The 20,161-nt window shown below is 46.9% G+C and overlaps 2 protein-coding genes across 5 annotated transcripts in view; both read right to left on the minus strand.

Moving 5' to 3' along the window:
* arhgef18b (rho/rac guanine nucleotide exchange factor (GEF) 18b) overlaps positions 1 to 3,737 on the minus strand; it is a 38,103-nt gene extending 34,366 nt beyond the window's left edge. The window contains exons 1-2 of one of the 3 annotated variants that reach the window (XM_026157741.1): positions 3,648 to 3,737; positions 1,132 to 1,171 (exon numbers count right to left, since the gene is read on the minus strand). The gene's annotated coding sequence lies outside the window, so the exon portion shown is untranslated. The remainder of the gene's footprint in view (positions 1 to 1,131; positions 1,172 to 3,647) is intronic. The other 2 variants (XM_026157740.1, XM_026157739.1) reach the window with 2 other exon arrangements.
* Positions 3,738 to 11,689: 7,952 nt separating this feature from the next.
* Positions 11,690 to 20,161, minus strand: part of insrb (insulin receptor b) — a 68,133-nt gene continuing 59,661 nt past the window's right edge. For both annotated transcript variants that reach the window (XM_026158401.1, XM_026158403.1), the window contains 14 exons: positions 19,292 to 19,459; positions 19,020 to 19,218; positions 17,801 to 17,933; positions 17,558 to 17,711; positions 17,293 to 17,441; positions 15,609 to 15,765; positions 15,419 to 15,515; positions 15,271 to 15,338; positions 14,949 to 15,178; positions 14,450 to 14,560; positions 13,376 to 13,538; positions 13,160 to 13,289; positions 12,938 to 13,072; positions 11,690 to 12,858 (listed from right to left, as the gene is read on the minus strand). In XM_026158401.1, the coding sequence (XP_026014186.1) occupies positions 12,504 to 12,858; positions 12,938 to 13,072; positions 13,160 to 13,289; positions 13,376 to 13,538; positions 14,450 to 14,560; positions 14,949 to 15,178; positions 15,271 to 15,338; positions 15,419 to 15,515; positions 15,609 to 15,765; positions 17,293 to 17,441; positions 17,558 to 17,711; positions 17,801 to 17,933; positions 19,020 to 19,218; positions 19,292 to 19,459 (2,249 nt within the window). In that variant the 3' untranslated portion in view covers positions 11,690 to 12,503. The remainder of the gene's footprint in view (positions 12,859 to 12,937; positions 13,073 to 13,159; positions 13,290 to 13,375; positions 13,539 to 14,449; positions 14,561 to 14,948; positions 15,179 to 15,270; positions 15,339 to 15,418; positions 15,516 to 15,608; positions 15,766 to 17,292; positions 17,442 to 17,557; positions 17,712 to 17,800; positions 17,934 to 19,019; positions 19,219 to 19,291; positions 19,460 to 20,161) is intronic.

A 20,161-nucleotide genomic window follows, 5' to 3' on the forward strand; every position in this document is an offset into this window, starting at 1 on the left:
AGCAAGAGGAAGAGGGAGGTGAGAGAGGGAGGGAGCGAAGAAACGAGCGAGAGAGAGAGGGCGAGCGGCATCAAGAAGCATATCAGTGTGGTGTCTTTAAAAGGGGTGAGGGAGTGGGCTCTCAGACTTCCCGGGGGGGGGGGGGTAGAGCTCTTGTTTTTAGATTCATTTGAAGCTGATTGAATGACAAAGTAAGGAGGAGGAGAGAGTTGCAGTTTTATTTCAATATGCACTCATGAAATGGATCCATAGCGCTGTGCAAACGTCTCCAGTCACCTCTTATTTCTTTGCATTTGGATTCCACAGCGTGCAGGAGTTTGTTTTTCAAGTCATCTCGAGAAACACTTGTTCAGACTTTCTGAAGCTCTTTCAAAGCTTTTTCTTTTTGTTGTGTGGATGCTTTTTCCCTCATTTTCAGTCCAGTCATCGTAGCATTTGCTGTTTTTCTTGGTCCACTTAACACTGACCTGTGAATCATTCGAGCATGCAGAAGACGCCCAACTCAAAGGATGAGCCCCTAACAGGAAAGCTAGCCAAGAACCAATTTAAGCACTTTGCACTTTCGGGCCTTGGGAGGAGAAATCCAGCAAAGACCCGACACAGGATGTGACGGAGAATAAAGGTCCAGTCATGCCAAATACTGACTTTCAGGCTTGTTCATTTGTACAAACCTCTTGCTTCAGACCAGTTAGCAGACGCAGCTGTTTTAGAGAAACAAAAACAGAAAAGGAGAAGGAAGCATACGCAATGAAAGTACAGGGTAAGGATCCATGCTGGGTTTTTCTTAGATTCAGATTCACAGGGAAACTGCACATTACAGAAAAGACCAAGTCTAACAACTAAAGCAGTAAGTTTGAGCTAAAAACAGGAGGTACTGTACCAACCGCTGACTGCTGCAGCTGCTAGACATGGGGCTTGGCATTTCTTGCAACTATTTCCTTTGCACCAGCGTCGCTGCGGACGACTGTCAGTGCACATCATGTGGAAGACTCTCCCTACTTTCCCACAGATGACACGGCTTGAAGCGTATTACAACCGAAATGTGCTGCACATCGTCTCACATTTGATCCACCGCCAGTCACAACCTGTCAAAGTTTATAAAAAAACTAAAAACACACAAAGTGCACTTACGCTGGATGGAAGGTCACAAGTGGCAGCGTGTAAATTCCTCCTGTTGGCCAAAAGAGTGAATTAAAGGCAGAAAACCCCCAAAAAACAGATGCTTTAAATCCTTCAGATGGGACTGTTCTGCAGGAACGTCGGACTCAAACTGAGCGCATACAGCCAAAACAGTTGCCGTCTCTCAACCCGCTTCCTCTTTCTTTTCTTTCCCCTTTTTTCTGTGTGTCATTCTGCTCAGCTGAGGAGAACCGCACTCTGAATGGCCCACACGTACAGTTTGACACATCACTGCAGCAGCGTGATAGCGCAGCAGTGTGGAAGCGTAACCAGAACGAGTGACCTGTTGGCAGTAAACCTTTGTTACTCACAAAAACAACGTCTCACTCCATCGAAGAGCAATAGTTTCGTCACCGACCATCAGCACACACATATACGCTGAGATGTAGTTTGACGTCTCTGGTGTGTTTTTCTGCTACTACATCTTCTCATTGTGCAGCTTTGTGCTTCCATGCAAAGCATTTACATAAAACAAGTTGGGGAGGAACTAGATGTGCTTATAGTGGTTTCCCTCAGTGCATAACGACGAACGCTGCACTGCTGCTCTTTTACTTTCAGATCTTTTTCTGAATCAAAACTAAGGCTTGTGCAAACCGGCCGTGCAGTCTTTGTGTTTTTCCCCTGAAACCCAACCTACATGCAGAGAATGGAAAGAAAAGTATTTGCAATGTGCAGCTTTAAGACGTCTCTGTGCTTCAGAAAAACACACAAACCTATTGTAGTTATTTTTTTCATTAAGCTTAAATTGGCCAGATGGGGGTGCATCAGTTACTCTTCTGCTTTGCAGTGCATGGCTTCACCACAACAGGTCTCAGGCTGAAAAACACGACGATGAGAGCTAATAGGTAAGACTTAGCTCCTCCTCAACCACCATCAAGATACCACTTTGCAGAGCTGTTTAGGTACATGACGATTTTTATCAGCTGCCAGCCACGGCTCTGCGTCTGAACTAGGATGCTGAAGTGTGAGAATGCTTCAGTAATGTTGAGTCCAAATGTACAACTTAAATGTTTTTCCATTTTTATTTACTCCTTTCATTCAATCGTTGCATCTACTTTCCATTTTCTGAGAAAAATACATTTAAAAAATGAGGGACAGTAGAGTGCTTCTCTCCTGACCTGACTGATGAAGATCTGATCCAGAAATTTACATTTGGATTTGTCCCTTTGGTGTCTCTCAGACCATTTCCCGTCTTTAAGAATGGCTTCCTGACAGCCACGCTAACACCGAGACCATTTCTGACGAGACTTCAGTGAGCAGTAGATGGGTCGACTGAAGGGTCAGATCCATCTCTCAGGTCCTGTGTCATCCTTGCAGGACTTCAAGGGCATGACCTTCAGACTATCATGGATGCTATCTGCTGTGCATTTGGTTTTTTAGGCTTGTCTTCCACTTGTCCTGTTTACTCATTTTTTTAAGAATATACTGCACATCACACCAAGATAAGCCAGGTTTCTTTGCAAATCGTCTTGTTGGGGTCATTTGAGGCATCAGTGTTTGAGAAAATGCACAATTTTCTTAACCTTTAATATGATACAAAAGCAGCCAAAGCAGTCTCTAGTAACCGTTCTGCACACCGCATTAAAAAAAAAAAAAAAGTAGTAGTCAGCAGATTATGATCTGTATGCAACATTACTGGTAGTGATGGTCCAGTGGACCCTAAAAAACCCAGAGGGCCCAAATGAGCATCAGGTTGCCCTTTTCGCTCAGAGTAATTCAGCTGATGACCAACTTTCCATGAAAAGAAGCCGACGAGGATGCTGAGCTCTGCCCCCCCCCGGCCTCCAGGAGCGCCCACAAATGCATCCAACCAGCATCTTAAAAGATTTCTACAAATTTGAGCTCCAGGATCAGAAGCAGAAGAAATGTTAAAGCAACATGACAGCTGGGAGTGCTTTTTTGTAACAGGATGGTGAAAGGAGCCTCCTCAGAGAAAGGACTACAAATCTGTGGTGATGTCCTGCTAACCCAAAAACTCCATCAGCTCATTTTTACATGCTGCCACAGGACATCCACCTGGTGTCACCTGAGCCCGCACTGCCAGCTAGTCCATAAACTCATGTTTTATATTTATCAGATAACTTAAACTAAACAAGGAGGAAGTGCTAAAGACAAATCCAGACGAAAACAACCACAGGGCGACTATAGTCACACAGCTTCCTCCCATCATGTGAAAATACTACCAGTATCTCTGGATCTGGGAAACACAGAAGTCCCAGCCAGTACTCCCAGTGCTCCCAACACTTCAACCACATGGACAACACACCAAGATAACAAACGGTCCCGAAAGGAAAACACGATCAGCAGTTTTCCTGTGTGAAATAGTCGTAACTCAAACTGCGTGACTGGCAGGTTTGGAGCCAAACGTAGGGAAGCGCTCGGAAATACAGCTTCACTGCTGAAACAAGGTAACTGTTGGAACGCAAGTACGCCAAATATACCAGGAATACGAGGAACTTGGAACTTACTACAGGACACTAGGAAGACACAGCAGAGACGACAAGGGAACAGGTGAGGAACACAGCTGAGCAGAATCTAACTGAGGAGACAGAGGAAGTAAAACTGAACATGACATACATGGGACAAGGACCTAACAAAATAAAACAGGAAGTAGCTAACACAAGGGCCAGAACTTAGGCTACGTTCACACTGCAGGTCTTAATGCTCAATTCCGATTTTTTGATCAAATCCGATTTTTTTGTCTGCTCGTTCACACTACAACTAAAATGCGACAGCAAACGCGCTCTAGTGTGAACGCTCAAAGCGGCCCGCATGCGCAAAAGAAGACGTCACACACAACGCGCTCTGTTTAGACCAAGAACAAACAGTATTGTTTGACTGATGGCCCTTAATATAAAGACTTCGGACTTTACGTTTCCCAATTTTTGCTTTAAGTTATTTTGTTATTTACATAATAATGTAAATAACCTAATAATGATCCTTATTGCTGTTTAAGAGAGGAGCGGTGCTTCAAAGGATAGCTGCAGATTTCTGTCAGAATCTGCAGATTATACAGAACAAATAAAATGTTCACGTTGTCTTCCCAACAGTTTCACTGACATCCACACTGGATGGCCAGGAAGCGTTCGCGATGTCTTCTCTGGCACTGATAATTGGCTTCAGTCTTGTGTCGGTGACGTAAAAGGCGGATTTAATGCGACTTGACCGTTCAAACAGCAGTCGCTTTCTAAAACATCGGATATGTATCGGATTCAGTACCACATACGAAAGTGACCCAGATCGGATTTGAAAATATCGGATTTGCGCCGTTCACACTGTCATAGCATGATCGGATAGATGGGTCGCATAGGGTCAAAAAAATCGGATTTGATGCGCTTTCGCCTGCAGTGTGAACGTAGCCTTAGACAGGCTAACTTGACAGAACAAAAGGGAAAACGAGCGACTACAGAGACCGGCACAGAAACACACACGGGGACACAAAGATGGAGACTAGACTCATTTCCACAGGAGACAGAGGACACGGCACAGAGACAAAACTAGGACAGCCCGGACAAAAAAGGAAACTAACACAATCAACCATACAAGAAACCAAAAACTACATTTGTTTCTATTTCTTAAGAACCAACAGCCCAAAACATCTCACTCAAAAAACCAATTAGCTTAACCAATCAACTTGTTCATTTGCATAACAAAGAAATGAGGTCCACATGTAAAGGTGAAGAAAAGCAAAACAAGAGCTAAACTAATGAATAATAGCATCAAGGCATTCAAACCAGTGACCAGAGCGCAGTGACACCAAAGCAAATAAAAACCAAGTTGGAAACCTTCTCCATATAAGATGGTTTCCAACTTGGTTTTTATTTGCTTTGGTGATGTGCAGGATGTCACTTCCTGTAATAGATGACAGAAGCAAATCATTAGGACCTGAAAAGGAGGAAGCAAAAAGCAGACCCGACCACTGAAACCACAAAGCCTGGCGGCCGTCACTTATCTTTGGCACTCGATTCACTCGCATAAGTAGTTTTTAGAACAGGTGGCAACAAAGTAACAGTCGTGTTACTGCGTCAAGTGTAGCTGCTCAGACATCTGGATCCTTGGACACAAAATACACAAAGATTCATTAATGCAGCTCTACGTTTATTTATAAAGTCACTGGTGTCGTTTGTATTGTATTTGAAGTTCCTCTCACTCGTTACATTTAATGAATATCCTGATTTAATCAGTGACAAAACCAACAAAGAGGAGCGTCTGATGCTCTCCACAGGGTTTAATCATCACTCATCCCAACGGCAGATCCTTCTGTTCTAACCCTGTGCTGCTTTTTATATGGCAGTGACAAAGGAGTGCTCATGTGAGATGAGTTGGATGAAGGCATGGTGACATTATCCAACAAAACTTTATTCTGAGACCTTCGCAGTAATCAGTCAGACGCTCACGTCCCAGTTTAAAGCTCTTTCCCAGGCTGGGAGCTGAGACGAGAGTCTAGCTCTGGATCAGACCGAGTTACAGAATAATGAAAAACCATTGAGCTCTTTTACGGATTTGCTGCCTTGCCCAGCTTTAAATGTTGGAATTGAATCAACCTGCAGATAATGTTCATCATTTTAATGGAACAGAAAATATTTCCCCTGAAATGCATCAGCAGGGTTCAAGTGTTAACAGCAGGAAACAGGATGAATCCAAACCTCGATAACGTGACTGAAAACACAAAGTGTGCGATCAGTTTAACTCCCCAAGCTGACAAAGTGCACAAAGACGCATATTCTCCAATAATTTTATTCATAATTTTAATATAAACAGTTAATTGTTGAATAATTTACACACAGCAAGATTTTTATTTTCATATCATTGCAACACTTTCTGTACACGTCACTACTTGGCTCTCCTTTGAAAACATAGAAAAAATAAATTGTCAAGCGTTCATTTCGTCATGGCACATTTTTGATCCTGTACAATATGCATGTGTGTGTGTGTGTGTGTGAGACTGTGTAGTCGATATTTTGTGGTACATAAAGATAATGGCACATCTGGATCCAGTGTCAGGGATGAAGCGATCTCTTGCGGGTTTTGGGGCGAGGCGTCCTTTTTTTGTCGTTTTTGTGTTTTTGCACTGCACATACACACATATACACCTGCTGTATGCGTACACGCCGACATTTCAACATAACATATACACAACATATCCCAAAAAGAATACATCAGCATATTCATCGCCAATAAAATGACATTAACAAAGAGGTATCCTGCAAGACAACACAGAGCATTCTGGGGACCACCTATGTGCACGAGGAGAGAGGAAACGTGAAGTAACAGGAGGACGAAGAGAGCGCTCGTGAAGATCTCAACCGAGGACGACGACACACTCGGACCGAGCATCGCACACTGGTGTGTAAACTGGAGCAGACCACTGGACCGGCGGGTGACTCTCACAAGCTCGTCCTCATGTCTGTCACCTGACAAAGGGCTGCGACACACAGGACTGGAAGTCATTCATAGGAGAGGTTCAGCCTTTACGCTCGTATAAAGCTTGTTCATGTTATGGGGGAACACCAAGCTGTAGCACAGAGGCAGCTAGCTTAGCACAAAGTCCGACACTGGAGAACACGGCGAGTGTGGCTCTGAGTGAAGCTACCAAGCTCGTTTCCACCAATCGAAGACGAATAAAGCCCATCAGACAACATTTCAATTTACTTCTGCATAAGTCACATTTTTAGACTTATGCAGAAGTAAATTGAAAAACCTAAACTAACCTAAACTAACCTAAACTAAACTGTCGAGCTGAAATTCTGAGATACTCAATTTTTTTTGCTCCAGTGGCAGAAACAAGCTTCCATACAGGATAAAACACCTTAAAATCCTACAGTTCAATATTAGACACATTATAACTAATCTGTTTAGTCCAGACACACACACGCAACACACACACACACACACACACACACACGCACACACGCACACACGCACGCACACAAACCAGTAAATGTGAGAAACTGTTGTTGCTGGTCTTCTGTGGACTAAACCATCCAGGTGATGTGTTCATTGGTTAATCAGAGTCACGCTCGCTCTTTCTAATCTTTATGTTTAGAGAGGACCCGCTACGCTACAGTCGCTTTGAATGAGTCCTTTGTTTATCCAAATCTCAGGGTTGGTCCAACCAGTTACTTTATCCACTGCCTGAAACAACACTAGCCGCTCTCTATGACATCACAAAGAGCCAAGAGTAGAAAAAAGTCACAGGGATTGCATGCACACACACTGAAGTCATTTTTTGGGAAACTTTAGCTTAACTCACCCCGTAACAGCTCATATAAAAATAAGTGACTAATAGCTCCGCTTCACCTCTCCGTGAGGGAATTCACCAAAACATGCACGACTCCTGTGACAGCCTTCCAGCTCTGCAGCCGAGAGCCTGGCGGAGGACACGCCTCTCCAATAACACGTTTTCTCTTTAGCTTATTCAGGATTTTCTCGCTTGTGTTTTTTTGTTTTCTTCTTCAAAATAACGCACAGTGGTCTTTTCCAGTTTGTCCACACTCACAAAGAAACAACAACAACAAACAAGTTACTTGGAAACATTTTCACACTAAAACACCTGCGACAGGTGAAGCGTGTGTGACGTGAGAAAGGCTTTACGGGTGACAGGGTGGCATGCCGCCGGGGCCGGGTGGAGGCGGGGGCGGGCCGAAATCGCACGACCTCTCGGGCCAACATTCAGGACATGCATCGGACTAAGAGCGGGGTCGGCGTGCGGAACATTTCAGGCCGCGTACTCGTGAAGCTGTGAGACTGCAGACTCGCGCTTCTCTGTGTAGTGGGCTGCTTCATGAAAAAACAAAAAGAACCTTTTTAAATTTAGAAAAAGTTATATACACATTGATAACAATGTTAAATTCAAAATGTACAAGAGTAGTAAAAGTTTACAGTCAGAAAAGGTCGTCGTATTCGGCCTCCCTACTTTGGCTAGAAAAAAAATAGATATCAACATCTCTAAAACGTAATACTTTTCTCTTTAAAACAAAACAATAATACATACAATGCTTTGTTCTCACCCTGTGCTGCGTTACTAGCATGCTCTGTCCAACCAGAGTTCAGCAAAACAAAGCCAAACTTCCCTAAAAGTGAAGCGCTCTCGTTTTGTTTCCAGGGACGAGAAGATCTGCTGCTATTTACACGTAAGAGCTTATTATTGGGTTCATTCAAAACGAAAATGACAAACATACAAATCGTGCAGCAAACGAACGCACTTTTCAATGTTTGTGCGCTCACTTGTTTGCGTGACTTTGGGCATCAAATTATCTGCTGGTACAGATGTTTCATCTTCATGCACAAAGCAAGCCAGAGCTTAGCAGAGCAGAGACACAAGTTCAGCTGTTATTTTCTCTCCACGTGGAGGGAAGGTTAAAAAGAAAAACAATGATTTCCTAAAACAACAAAAAAAGCAGAATCGTTTCGCCAAGAACAAAATTTATGTGATTTTCATTTCGTGTTCGGAGGCGGGAAAATCCTCTTTTGTGATTGGTGGACTGTCAGGGGCGGTTCTGCTCAGGAGGGGGTCAGACGGAGCTTTAGGCACTGTGGGTTGGCGCAGGAGCGGGGAAGCCGTTTGTCCTTGCAGCCCCTGACGCGCAACGCTCCCATCCGACCACTAGAGGGCAGGCCACACCAGATCACGTGTGAGTGGAGCGGTCCTGACTGATTTCACAGGCTGGGAAAAACTGATTTATGAGAAGAGTGTTTAGGTTTTTGTTGCCTTTTTGCAAGGATGCTGAGAACTTGCGCTTCAGTCAGAGCAGATGAAAGGTAGGTAGGTAGCTCTTCCTCCTCCTCCTCTTTACTCTCCAACCGTAAGCATCGGGCCGCCTCCCTGAGACGAAAAAGTTACAATCGAGATTTCAGTTAATAGTTGTTATGGCACACAGGATGGTCCGAGTCCCTTTCAGAGGCGGAGGAGGGGGTGGGGGTTAAAGTCCTCCTGTAAGCAGCCCGGGCGTCTGCGTCCTGCCACGACAGACCCAATCCACGGCATTGACAGGAAATACAGGTCATCACTCGACATTCACAGTAGAAAAAGCAAAAGCATACGCACAGAATGAAATCAGAACAGAGAAACAAAAGTACAACAGGAGGAGACTCGAGATGTGAACACAGCGACTGTTTCGACCGCACGGAGACAGTTCGACGCGCCGAAGAAGATAAAGCAGCGTGAGGTCCACGGCTGAGCTCGGTCAGCCTTGGCTGCGTGAAGGCAATCACAGATATGAACAGAGTCACGATATTATTGGTTTTTCTTGTCAGTGTCACGTTCTCTGATATCAGAGCCGCTTTGCGCACAGCCCAGAGGCCCGGTGAGCGCGGAGAAGGGGACCAGTAAAGCTACGGTGCTGCTTCCAGTGACCGTGGGAAGCTTTGTGTGAAGAAATGTTCATGAAACGTGCAGAGGAGAGGGGCGATGAGTGCTCTTAAAAACGCGACGCGCGGGCTTGAACATAAGATGTGAGAGTCTATAAGAGCACGCCACGGACGCAAGACGGCAACCTGGGAACCCATCCATGACTCAGGCTCCGCAGACCGATTCCTCCGTGTGCACTGAGGTAGACTCCGGCCAAACACACAGACGACAATCATCACTAACTAATTAACTAACGAGCACTCCTGCCGCTCACCACCGCCGACTCCATCTCTACAGCTGACCAGCCTGCAGCACTTACTCCACCCTCAGCGGCTCTAAACATGCTGACGGTGTTCTTGTTCACAGGATGATGATCATAAGAAAATGTTCAGAGCTGCAGATGTGCAGGAACACGCGACGTGCCGACTCTGAGCGGCTTTTGGCTGCGCGATCGGATCGTGATGCAGTTGGAATATTTCACGACGCACACGCAGCTGATGTTAGTCTGCTTTTATCTTTCCAAACAAACTACCACCGGCCCGCGGCTTTCACTCCTCAGTATGATGAACTAAAAACAACTCCATCATTTCCGGCCCCCTTTTAGTGGCCACGGCGCAGACTCGGGCCGATCCGCGCTCGGTGTGATCGACGGTGTCTGCAGCAGAAACACCGCCTCCAAAAAATATGAGAAAGCAGTGAGTCGTCTGTGTGTGTGTTGAACTACAGCCAATAGATTTAGCCTGGAAGAGGCTCAGGGTTTGAGAAGGCACTGGTAAATATCTGGAGGCAGCTTCCCGGCGGTCTCTGACTCGACTCTCTGGGTTCTTGGTGAGAGAGCAACGCTTTGGCTGTGAGTCTGTTCAGTTTGGCACCCGCACTGCTCTGTGTGTTCAGGGGGAGAAGAAGATCCGCTGACTATCGGCTGATGCCTGAGGACCACAGAAGAGCGGCCGCGGGCTGGCCCGCTGCGAAACACCGGTGACCTTTGGGCTCTGGATGAAGGCGGGTCAGTGAAAGGTCAGCCGTAAGGACACTTGACTTGTTTTGAACTCTGGATCAGTGGACAGGAATGTTTTTGAATCATCATCAGGAGCAATTTGACAAGTTTCTGCTTGTGTGAATGTTCAGAAAAATCTGTCTGCCACCGTATGTGTTGAAGTCATCTATTAAGGAGGAAAATCAAGAAGCGAACGTCTGTCCCTGTGTGATAGTGTGAGCTCTGCCAACAGGCAGGAAAGGCTCGAGGGAACGAGGAGCTCCAACTCAACTGGAATGTCAGACCTGAGTGAAACAGCTGCTGCACACAGTCTGCAGTGATAGCAGGGAGAATAATGGGACTAGCAACCAACTGGCAGCCCCCCCTCCCTGTGCTCTCTCAAAAATACAGGGAGACTGCCCCCCCCTCCATCTGCAGGTGGAACTGTCCGTATGTCTCCTTCAGGCTTCGACCACAAAACCTGGAATTTTCCACCAGGCTAATCTTGAACATCAGCAGCAAACAGGACGCCTCAGGGAGACCAAGCACGGGTGGAGGGGCAACGCGTGACTCTGATAACCCCCTCCATCTAACGCAGAACGCCTCCCCCCCCACCCAACCGCTGCTGTCAGTTCATGCTCCGCCTTTACTCCGAGCAGCACCGCGCCGTCTAACCTCGCCAGCAGCTGACACAGACGGGCAAACCGGAGAAACCACAAAAATAAATAAAAAAATGAAAACCGCAGGAACAAACACGTGGGAACCTCAACGCCACCGAAGACACGAGAGACGGCGCACCCGGGCACGCCGACCTACAAACGCCTCATAAAGCTTCTTTCTCTCTCTTTTTGGTTGTTTTGTTTTTAGTTTATTTTCAAAGCTGTAGTGAAGTCTTGAACTATTGTGCACTTTGAGAGGAAAGAAATGCAGTCAGCTTACAGCATTTCCAGGTTTCCCATCCAGACAAAGACTAAGAGGGAGGCCTAAGACACGGAGAGCACTGCCGGTAGGTTGGAGCGATTTCTGGGGCGATAAAAATAAGGAAGTAAAAAATGTGAATAATAAACCCGACGAAACAAAGAACAAGCAAAGCTCCTGATGGAAAATATTACAAACTATTTACAATGCCATCTATTTTATATATATATAAAATATTGGTAGGGAAATACCAATATTCCATATATATGTGTATTATATATACTCATATAATTCTATACCCACTAAAATATATGAAAGCAGCAGTTATTGGTCAGTCTGAGGGACTCTTTTTGTCCAATTCTTAACTGTTTAAATATCCTTCAGCCTTGAGGACACAAAAAGAAACGTTTGAAGCAAATAAATTAAAAGTTGTCACCAAACACCCGACGAATCTGTCGTTTGGAATTCTGCAGAAGCAAAACAAACAAACAAACAACAAAAACATTCCTCTAGGAATAGATGTTTGTTCTACCATCAAGTCTTTGCAAGTCATCCCACTGATTAAGTCATTGTTCAAAAAGGACAAGTAGTGTAGACACTTTGTTTACAGGCCACGTACACAAAGGCCACTATCTGAGTAAAAAGAGGGAAACAAAATAAAAAAGCACAGAATCGTGGAAATGCGGATCGGTGGGAGAGGAGGAGGGGCGAGTCTCGAGGAGGTCGAGCACGAGCAGCCTTCTTGGTTGTCTAAGGTTTGTTGTGTTCACAGTTTTCTGTTTTTTCCCCGTTTCCATCACAAGGAGTCGTGGAAACGCGGCGTTAGTGACGAGCGATGGTTTTCTGGTCTGATGTCTTACACCACGTTTGCATCATCTTGCCTGTGTTCTGGAGCCACGGGGAAGAAAATAAAAAGTCCTGAGATTTGTGTCTGTTTTTTTGTTTTTTGAAGGGCTTCTCTGAAGAATAAGAAAATCACCATCATCGAAAATGATGAGAGGAACACGAAGGAGACAGAAAAATAGATCGGAAAGGGGAAAAGGGAAAGCTTCAAAGAGTTCTTTGAGGAAACGGGAAGTGTTAGGAAGGGCTGGATCTGGGCAATGATAAAATTCTTCCATTTTTCTTGCCACCGTTCATGTGTGTGTAGGGGACGTGCTCCTCATAGTTCCCCCTCAGGGCCACCGAGGGCCCGCTGTCCCTGGATAAGCTCTCCTCTCTCTGGGAGTAAGAAGAAGGGTCCAGGGGGATGCTTTCCATGTTGTCCAGGTCTAGGTCAAACTCCTCCGTCTCGGGGACTTTGTTTTCATCACTGTAGAAGAAGGAGACCTCCTGGAAAGACGGGTCCAGGTCGTCCCGCAGCATCTCGATGATCTCGAGGAACGTCGGACGCATCTTGGGATTGTACTGCCAGCACATCTGCATGAGGCTGTGCCTGGGAAGAGGGATGAAGAAAGGCCAATTTAGTCTTGTGTAACGTGGACGGCAGTTTTCCCAGCTCCGCATCTACTCACATCCTCTCAGGGCAGTTCTCCGGTCGATCCAGGAATCCTCCTTCCATGACGAACTTCAGCACCTGCTCGTTGGACAAACCCTGGTAAGGCTGCTCGGCCAGCGTGCTGATCTCCCACAGCACAACACCGAACGACCTGCAGATGTACAAACGCACAAACAAACGAGATCAGGCCGAATGACGTGCGGCTGTACGGTAGGCCACTGTGTGAGCTGTGACTCACCAGCAGTCAGAGTGGGCGGTGAAGACTCCGTCCTTCAGGGACTCGGGTGCCATCCACCGGACAGGAAGCAGGCCCTTCCCTCCTTTACGGTAGTAGTCCGTCTCATAGATGTCTCGTGTCATACCAAAGTCTGAGAGGAAGAGCGACGGAGACAAAGGTTAAGACAACACCTCCAACTACGCGGCGGTATCGACAACACCAAACACGTTCTGGTACCTCCGATCTTGACGGTGAAGTCCTCCGCCACCATGCAGTTCCTGGCTGCGAGGTCTCTGTGGACAAACTTTTTAGCGTTGAGGTAGGCCATGCCGTCGGCGATTTCTGCAGCCATCTGGAGCATGTCTTTCAGAGTCGGCGGTGGGGAACCAGACGGGTTGTTCTACAAACCACAAACAGGTTAGACCCACTCACAGGTAACGCAGGTAACATCTGCTGAAATACTCGGGCGTAGTTTTCAGTCACGTGACCGACTCGCTACGCTGGCGAGCTAAATGTTACTGCACGACTACTTGGATCATCTACCCGTGGAGGGGAAATGAAGACAGCGATCCATATTCTGCCCCAATACCACAGCTACTGTCTGGCATTTTAGTTAAACTCAAAGATGTTCGTAGGATTGGTGGAGTGCAAAGGTGGGGTGGCTGGAGCTCAGGAGGTAGCCTAAACCATACCCATCCCTACTGCCAACTGGAAGGTTGGTGGCTCGATTCCCAGTCTGCATGCCCAATATCTCTGGGATACTCTCCGATCCATCGGCGTGTGAATGTTAGCTAGAACACACTTTAGCTTAGAAAAAAGATCCTGTATGAATGGGCGACTGAGGCATGTTGTATAAAAGAGTAGAAAAGCACTACATAAGAACCAGTCCGTGTACTGTTCAGGTTACTTGGAGCAGGAGCAGGTGAGTCTATCGTTTACTGATCACCATCTTCATTACTGAGCCTTAGCAGAGGAATCTTAGCTAAAATCATAACACGTGCAACTTCTTTTCACCTGAAATTTTATGAACAACCATTAGGCGAACCAAATGGCTGTAGGCTTTACTGCACGTCCCAAATCATCAACACTGCTGGTGCATGGGCCCATCGGTCTGAGTGACTCGCTATACACAGGTGGAAAAACCCAGAGTTTGTAGAGCCCTAGTTTGCTTAATTTTCAGCAAACAGGCTTCAGGGAGTGCATCCATATGTAAATAATACAGGTATTAAACCACATGAGTGATGTTTGGGGGCGGGGCTTACATACCAGAGTGTGTAAATAGGTGGGAGCACACTAATCAGGACTACATACCTCAGAGTCTGGCCTGAGACTCCGCAGGTAGCTTTTCAGGTCCCCGTGGGTCATCAGCTCCATCACTACCAGGGTGGGCTGACCTTTGGACACCACGCCGAGCAGACGCACCTGCAAACAATTCATCGTGTTAAAACGGCGCGCTCAACTCTAGCAGTAGACTTTGTAGCCAAAATTTCAATTTAATGACTAGAAATGATAAAGCTACACCTCAATCTGATTTTTACAGCTGACGTTTTAACCTTTGGCAGTTAAACTAGTGATCAGCCGGCTCTGTAGGTCCACAGTAACAGTTACAACATTTGTTTGTAGAGTCAAACTGTGCGTGAACACGGCAGCGCCGGCAAAACAAGACACGACTGTGAGTCAGACGTGTGCCGCCGCTTTCAGCGAGACGACGGGAAAGCTGTAATTTAGTGTAATTGACGAGCAGCTGCTCCGGTGTCCTCTCGGCGTGCCGTGACGCTGTCTGAGGGTTTAACGGTTTAAAGAGTCATACCACGTGGTGACAGCTGAAAGCCTTCATGACGGAGGCTTCGTTGAGGAACTCGATCCTCTCTCGCAGGCTGGCCGATTCGTTGACCGTCTTGACGGCCACGCGCGTCTCCGGATCGCCTTTGACGATGTCTTTGGCGACTCCTTCGTACACCATGCCGAAGGAGCCCTGACCGAGCTCTCTGAGCAGTGCGATCTTCTCCCGGAGCACCTCCCACTCATCAGGAACGTACACTACACAACACAGGTGCAAATGACCGTTTTGACAGAGCGAACTGAGGGAACAAATCATCGTATGACGGAAAAAACAACTATTTCATTCTTACTGTCACCAGCGCTGAAGTACTCGGGGTTTGGAGAGGTGATGAGATCTCCTAAGGGGCCTTCGGTTTGCCTGTAACACGACCACACAGAGTCACTAAGAGTCACTGGAGTTTATGGCTGTAATGGGCAGCCTGCTGGTTAAAGACTAACCTTTTTTTGAAGTACACAAACGCTCCACCTCCCGCGAGTAGCAGCAGGATGAAGCAGATGACGGGACCCATGACAATCCAAATCAAACCTTGATCAGCTGCAACAGATAACAGAGCGGTCACGAGACAGTAAATTTGGCACATCTTCCACTTTTCTGTTAAGTTCAGAAGTCCGACTCTTAGAGTCTTACGGTTGGGCATGAAGAAGTAAATCATCTCAGTAAAGGAGCCGTTTCCTGCCAGCGAGGTGGCGCGAACCCTCACGCTGTAGTTTCCAGGCTGAACAAGGGAAAGCTTGGTGCCACCGAGCTTCTGATAGGCCGGCCGTGACACACAGGTCGTGTGAACCTGGGCCCAAAAGGAAAAGAGAGAAAACCCATGTTATTCTAAAAGTTTGCTTAAATAAATAACGGAAGAGACTTTCAGGACAAACAGGTCCGGATATTTCCAGGTTACTTTTACACACATGTGGCACAGCAGGAAATACTACAGTTCAGATGTGTTTACATTACTTCAAATACTCAGGTGCCAGGGTAGAGCGTGCAGGACGCAGCACACGCATGATGCTCACTCGCTGCTCTATTCCCACCCAATCAAAAGTGACCAAAGTATTTTTGCTGAGCCAATTACTCTTAACCCCTGACTGGGTGGACAGCCCACACTCCACCCCGTCTTCTCATGCTGCTGTGAAGCGAACCTTCACCTCACAGAATGACCTGCTCGAGCTCGTGTCTCTTATTTTGAAGGGCCAACGCTTAAACGTTCTTGCTGCTGTTTGTTGGGCTCGTTGGTTTGCAGTATAAAGGGCCTCGAGGGGAGTGCTGCTGTGATTTGGTGCAAACCTGAATGTTGTGCTGAAGTGAGAAGAACAACCAGAGCTTTTTGTGCTCAGGGTCCGACCAAATCACTGCATACACTCACACGAAGGAGCGATTTTTTAAAGTGGATGCTGTTGAATTAAAATGTATCCAAAGAGCTGACATGTGCAAAAACACATAAGACTGTAATCTAAAAATTGGCCTGTAGCCCTTCGATAGAAGTGAAAAGCTGGGCTCGTTTGACTCTGTGTTAAGGACGCTTAAGGTTGGCTGATGCGCGACTGCACTGTCGCAGTTGAAGTCCGTTCCACTGAAAGCAGCAGGAAGTGATCGCTGCAGTGATAAATGCATCCAGCCTTCATAACTGTGTTGTAACATTCTCAGCGTTGTCATCGATGTGAGCCTCCAACGCGCCCCAAACATCATTTTAAATGAATCCACATCGGTCTGGGCCACGGGCGGTTTTTCAGCGCAGCGAGATGTCGCGTGAGACGAGTCCATCGCTGCCACTGCATACTAGTCTTCCATCCTGCCTCTGTCACTATGGTAACAGATCTGCTACTGGCTCCTGGGGTCAGGCGGTGCAGCAATGAATAGTAATGAGAGATGAATTCACACATTTAGAGCAAGTAAACAACAAGACTTGGACGCGCCGTCACAGACGAGACCTTATGCACGCAAACGTTCCCAGAATTTCATCCACAAACGAACGCGTCCGACAGCGTCGACACGCAGCACCAGGAGGCTGTAAACAAATATTTCCTTGTCCCCTTCCATAATGAACAGACACAAATTGGGGTGTTTACAGGAAGCCTTTCCTTCCCGGCCTGCCTCGCCTCCCTGGAGTCTACCCAGATCACTCCTTGTCTTCTCACCTGCGTCTACTTTTCCTTCTGTGCATGTCCTTCCAGCAGAGCGAATCGGGATCATTTCTGCTGGCTGTTTTCCCACATCACCTCTGTGCCCTTTGGTTTTGAAAAACAAAGGACCCCGAGTCCTCCCACTAACATTTTCCAGGCCCAGCGCTCTCTAAGGTTTGCCAGTGGTTCATACTGACCTCTGAGTCTCCGACCTTTTTGTAGAAGACCTCGTACAGGATGATGAGCCCATTAGGGTTGATGGGTGGATTCCACTTAATCAACACATAGGGAGGCTCGCCTTGCACAATCTCGTGGGTCACGGGCTCTGGGATGTCGTCTGCTTTCTCTGCAGGTGTCAGACAGAGAAAAGCACTTCACAGTGAGGCGCAGCCGATTTTATCTCCAGAATCTGATATTCGGTGCACCAGCAGCCTATTTGCACACGCGTGTGCCCGTTCTTACCCTCAGGCATAGTTCGGGCACTGATATAAGTAGCCATGCTGCAGCGTTTGGGATCTGTCGGATCGTTGCAGGCTATGATCTCTATCTTATAACTGGTAAAGTGTTGCAGGTTGGAGATGACCGTCGACTCCTTTGAGAACACCTTTTGTTCCACCTGAGCAGAAAGGAAAAGAGATTGAACTTCGACTGCAACTCGAAATAAAGTGAAGGGAAAAGATGTGGTAAACATAAAACGCTCGATACCTTGGATTCCTCTTGATCCTCGCCATCGGGGGCGATTGTGCCTGAATCCAACTGCAGATTGGGAACTGTAGTAAGGAAGAGAGGAGGCTGGGTGGCATTAGCAACTCCCACCGAGCGGCGCCGCCGGGATGGTCTGCAGAAGTAAAAGTTAGAATAGGATATGAGTGAGTGACAGAGCGCGGACCTGCAAAGTCGTCAAGTTTCATGTGCATCAAGTGTTTGCAGATGACAGATGGTGTTTTGTGGAAGCAAGCCAGACCTCTGCTCGCACTAACCTTTCCTGTGTGTCTAACTTCATGACATTTATGCACAAACACCATCCTAGGAGACATACTGACTCTCACCACTAGGTGGTGCCAGGCCATCCAGATGGATCTGAGTGCGAGCCACCATCCCAGCTAACAGGCCTTGAGCTCAAACCAAATCAAGACACAGATGTTTCACCTGATGTGCAATGAAAGGCAGATTTACTGCGTATGAACTGTTGAAGAGACGAACCCGAGTGCTGCATTTAGGACCGAGTGAAAGCAGAAAAAAACGGGAGCTCGTGTCCGTTTGCGTGACAAAATAAGAAAAGCGTGAGCCGCTTCTGGTGTCCTGCACTGTATGGAGCTGACCTTGGCCAGCTCAGAAGCAGGAGTTCAAAATGAGGCTGATGTGCGCACGGCTGTGTGTGTGCGTGTCTCCAAATGGCAGTCTGCATGACTGCGCTCCTGACCGGCATGAATGATAATGGGCACAGTGATCACCCCCCCAGGGAAGCAGAGGCAGAGACTGTGGGTGTTTGTGTGTCCGAGAACAAGGTAGGGGCACCAGGGCCCAGACACTGCACCTCCCGCTGCAAGCCCCCGACGGTGGGTGACCAGCACAAAAACAAGTGTCTATAAAAACCACACACAGTGGTGGAGGACACAGAATTGGCACAGAGACTCACACCAAGGCTGAGTGATCTGGTTTAACTCCGGTCACGAAGAGAAACAAACGAGACAAGAAGCTCCTTTTGGTGCTTCGCTCGGTGTGAAGCTGAACTCACACCAAAAGAATTTGTTACATTTCTGCAAAACTCGAGGGCATTAAGCGGCTCCAGGAACACGAATTAAACCTTTAATTTAGGTGCTGGGGTGCGTCTCTATTTAAGTTTTCATTTAGCATGTGGGTAAACAATGCAGCCAAGGCATCGTCGCATGTTCAGATGCTGGGAATGAACCTGCTCTCGTACCTGCTCTCAAAGACTTCGTTGTGCAGGTAGTTCTCGAAGGTCTTGCGGTACTCTATCTCCTCCTGCTCCTTCTTTAGCTGGCTGTCCGTCTTGGGGCAGGCGCAGCACCTGCCGCCCGAGGTGGGCTCATCTGTTTGGTTCCACTTGTGCTCATCCTCGCTGTCCAGGTGGGTCGGGATGCGAGACGGCACTTTCATTCCTGGACGGGAAAACACAGCAGTCAGGGAAAGCCCCTCAAATGACTGAAGAGGGCGAACCATTTAAACTGCAACCTTGTAAGCAGTAGTCGAATTTGTACAGGTCGCTGTCCTCCGCCTGCTTTCGACAGACCACCCGGTAGTGGGTGATGTTGCCATTGGGACTGGTGGGCGGTTTCCACTTCAGGATGATCTGAGAGGAGGAGTTGGAGGAAGAGATGGGGTCCAGAGGAACAGAGGGTTCTGACGGGGACAGAGAACAAAATGTAAGTGCATCAAAAGGACTTTAGCTCCATCAGACTAGAGTCTAGAGGCACCATTCCATCCTTCTTCTTTTTACCTTGTTTGGAAAATAAAATAGGTCCAACGATTTATTAAATATGCAAACATCCATGGAAACACCAAACATAACAGTTTGCACAATTCTAACGAGCTTAAAAGTCGATATTTGTTTAAACACGTTTATTCCTCAGCACAGTGCAGTCCACCCTCCACTGAGACCAGATGGATCAGCTGAAGGGACAGATGCATCTTCCTGCGTCGCAGCCTTCCCAGATTATTGTCCTGTTTCTTGACTTTTAGATGCTGCTCATGTGCTGTAAACAGTTTGTCTTCCTTCTCCTTTGTTCTTCTATTTTCCTCACTTTTTTAAAGGATAAGCTGCATGCCGTGAAGCTTTTGGCTAATAGCTCTTTTGGAATCAGTTTGAGGTTCACACAGATTATTTTCTGCCTGTCAGGCGGCTTATGTTTGGCTTTTTTTACAGATTCAACTAAAGAAATGTGTTTTTGCTGCAGGTAACAGAGTGTCTACAGGCACAACTGAAAAGCGGCTCTTTGCTAAGTCGTCTGGTTCATCCCTCAAGTTTGGTTCCTTTTATGTTCCAATGATTCCTGGTTCATGGTCAGTGTTAAGAGGTTTAAACAAATAAAAATGATCAGGGAC

The sequence above is a fragment of the Astatotilapia calliptera genome, chromosome 23 (assembly GCF_900246225.1).
Source record: "Astatotilapia calliptera chromosome 23, fAstCal1.2, whole genome shotgun sequence".
Lineage (NCBI taxonomy): Eukaryota > Metazoa > Chordata > Actinopteri > Cichliformes > Cichlidae > Astatotilapia > Astatotilapia calliptera.